Source organism: Trachymyrmex cornetzi, unplaced genomic scaffold (genome assembly GCF_001594075.2).
Source record: "Trachymyrmex cornetzi isolate Tcor2-1 unplaced genomic scaffold, Tcor1.1 scaffold909, whole genome shotgun sequence".
In the NCBI taxonomy this organism is placed as follows: Eukaryota; Metazoa; Arthropoda; class Insecta; order Hymenoptera; family Formicidae; genus Trachymyrmex; species Trachymyrmex cornetzi.
This window is the reverse complement of record NW_017300255.1, coordinates 20,834-24,006: the sequence shown is the minus strand read 5'-3', so window position 1 is coordinate 24,006 and position 3,173 is coordinate 20,834. Positions and strand designations below refer to the sequence as shown.

Genomic DNA, 3,173 nt, shown 5'->3' with positions numbered 1-3,173 from the left:
CCATCGTCTGCAATCCTTCTTGATGCTTGGCCAGACGAATCGGCTTGCTACTAGTTTCGTTGTTGCCTTTATGCCTGCATGCGCCAGGGCGTGCAGTGACTCGTATGCTTGACGTCGGAATTCCTGCGTTAGGTACGGTCGCGCTATTGTTGTGCTGGTGTCACAATACACGGTCGTTGTGGTGCCAGGCACGGGTACTTTTTCCAACTGCAGGCCTATTTTAGCTTCTAAGACTGCCTGTAGCTCTGTATCGGTCTCCTGAGCCTTGGCTAGGTCCTCGAAGTTTATTCCTTGCCGTACCTCTTCGGTTCTGGACAAGGTGTCGGCTACTATATTGTCCCTGCCTGCTATATACCGTATGTCGGTCGAAAACTGGCTTATGTACTCCAGGTGGCGTGCCTGTCTTGGCGAGCTGTGCAGCGGGTCCTTATTGAAGGCGTATGTCAGTGGCTTGTGGTCCGTGAAGATGGTAAATGGCCGGCCTTCCAGCATGTGTTGGAAGTGTCTGACCGCCGAGTATATAGCCAGTAGTTCCCTGTCATAGGGGCTGTACTTCGTTTGCGCGTTGTTCAGTTTTTTATTCAGAAAGGCCAGTGGTTGCCAAGTTTGTCCTTTCTCTTGCTGTAGTACCGCTCCTATCGCCACGTTTGACGCGTCTGTGATGAGTCGCCACCTTGCTGTTGCGTCTGGGTGTGCTAGTAGAGTTGCTTGAGCCAGGCTTTCTTTTGTGTTGTTGAACGCTGCTTCCCGCTCGGGCGTCCAGTCTACTGGCCTGCTTCCCTTCATATTGCTGCCTTTTAGCGCCTCATTAAGAGCCGCCTGTGTTTGGGCCGCTCCTGGTATGAATCTCCTGTAGAAATTTGTCATCCCCAGGAATCGGCGCAGTTGTTTGATTGTGGCTGGCTTTGGGAAGTCTCTTATAGCGTGTATTTTGTGTTCCGGGGGTTTTGTCCCCTCTGCCGAAACTTCGTAGCCTAAGAACGCTACCTTGCTCTCTCCCAGAACGCATTTCGTTGTATTGACTTTGATGCCGTGTTTGTTAAGCCTCTGGAACACTTCGTGCAGGTGCTGTTCGTGTTCGTGAGGTGTCCGAGATGCTACCAAGATGTCGTCGATGTATGCGTAACAGTACCCGAGGTCGTGGAGTATGCTGTTAATAAAGCGCTGGAACGTCTGTGTTGCGTTCCGAAGTCCGAACGGCATGTACTTGAACTCGAACATGCCAAACGGCGTTGTGATTGCCGTTTTTGGCACGTCCGGTGGATGTATTGGGATCTGGTAATAGGCCCTGACCAGGTCGAGCGTGGAAAATATTGTTTTACCTTCCAATGCGTGTGCAAAGTCTTCTAGGTGCGGTATGGGGTACCTGTCCGGTACTGTCCTGGCATTTAGTTGCCGGTAGTCCCCGCGGGGCCGCCACGTCCGGTCCCTCTTGGGCACCAGGTGTAGCGGTGCCGACCATGGACTCTTTGAAGGCTGTATAATGCCTTCTCTTAGCATTAGGTCGAATTCTGTTTTGGCCGCTTTCAGCTTGTCAGGGGCCAGTCTGCGTGGTCGGCATGCTTCGGGTGGACCAGGCGTTGTTTTGATGTAGTGTTGCGTTTCGTGCTTCGCCTCGCGCTGGTGTCCCGTGATGTTTGTTAGATCAGGATATTTTGCTAGAACCTCACTTGCTTGGTGTGACGATTGTCTTGACAGAAGGCGTTGATGTTATGCTCGTGATTCCTTCGGTCGCCAGGCCTGTCTTCCTGTCTATTAATTTCCTCCTTTGCATGTCTGGCAAGAGGCTGTAGTGCGCCAAGAAGTCGGCTCCCAGTATTGGTTGTGTGGTATTGGCTACCACAAATCTCCACGGAAATGCTCTTCTCAGTCCGAAATCCGGTTGGAGGGCTACTGTGCCGTACGTTGGTATTAACGTGCCGTTGGCGGCGTATAGTTGGTAAGGGGTCGGCCTTGTGTTACCACCCTTATGAGGGGGCGGTATTATGCTCACATCGGATCCCGTGTCCACAAGGAATCTACGACCTGTCACCCTGTCGGTGACGTGTAGGCGGCATAATTTTGGGCTGTTTTCAACGGCCGCCGTCATTGAGAGCCCTGCGTGTTTTCCGTGCTCTTCTCGTCTGCCACGAAATGGCACGGTTGTTCACACTTGCGTGCTTTTGCTCCGAAACGTCGGTGGTAGTAGCAGACCTGGTGGTGCTTCCTACTTCCGGACCGGTTTCTTGATTTGCTCCGAGGCCTGCCTTTTTGCCACGCGCTGGTCATCTTCTCCACTTTTGTCGTGAGGGCGGCAATTTGTCTTTGTAGCTCCTCTAGCGTGTTTGCCGCTGGACTTGTTGATTGCGGTCCGCTCGTAGCTTGGACCATCGTCTTACCGCTGACTTCATGTATCCGGTCGGCCTGCTCCGCTACGCTGTTGAGGTTATCCTCGCCTCGTGTCGCTAGTATGGCCTGGGTCTGGGCCGGCAGGCGTCTTAGCCATAACGTGCGCAGTAGCTTTTCCGAGACGGCAATCCCGGCGAGGGTTGCCAGATGCCGTAGGAACTGCGATGGCTTTCTGTCTCCCATCTCCTCAGTTTCTAGTAGTTGGCGTATTTTAAACTCTTGTGAGTCTGTTAGTCTCTGTACTAATGCCTTTTTTAAGACTTCATATTTTCCGCTGCTTGGAGGGCTTATGATAATATCCTTGACCTCCTTCGCTTGCTTAGGCTCTATCTTGGAAAGAGCGTGGACGTACCTCTCGTGGTCGCTTGTTACTCGGCAGAGTTCGAACTGACCTTCTAACTGTGCGAACCAGAGTTCCAGCTCTTCTGGCCAGAACGGCGGAATCCGCAGGGTTATTCTGCCCGCGTGCGGGCTCTCCTCGATAATTACTAATTTATCCGTTTCCATGTTACTTCTTCTTGCTTAGGCTCTATCTTGGAAAGAGCGTGGACGTACCTCTCGTGGTCGCTTGTTACTCGGCAGAGTTCGAACTGACCTTCTAACTGTGCGAACCAGAGTTCCAGCTCTTCTGGCCAGAACGGCGGAATCCGCAGGGTTATTCTGCCCGCGTGCGGGCTCTCCTCGATAATTACTAATTTATCCGTTTCCATGTTGAATCACGTCGGGGTCACCAGTTTGTGGGGGTCGAAGGTTTAGTCGCTCTTATTCTAATAAGGCAGCGGCCG

General features: G+C 52.5%; 1 protein-coding gene across 1 annotated transcript; it reads right to left on the bottom strand.

Moving 5' to 3' along the window:
• Positions 1-2,085: 2,085 nt before the first annotated feature.
• Positions 2,086-2,895, bottom strand: LOC108769483 (uncharacterized). The gene has a single exon (XM_018520502.1). The coding sequence runs from the start codon at positions 2,893-2,895 to the stop codon at positions 2,086-2,088; it is 810 nt and encodes a 269-aa protein (XP_018376004.1).
• Between the last annotated feature and the right edge of the window lie 278 nt (positions 2,896-3,173).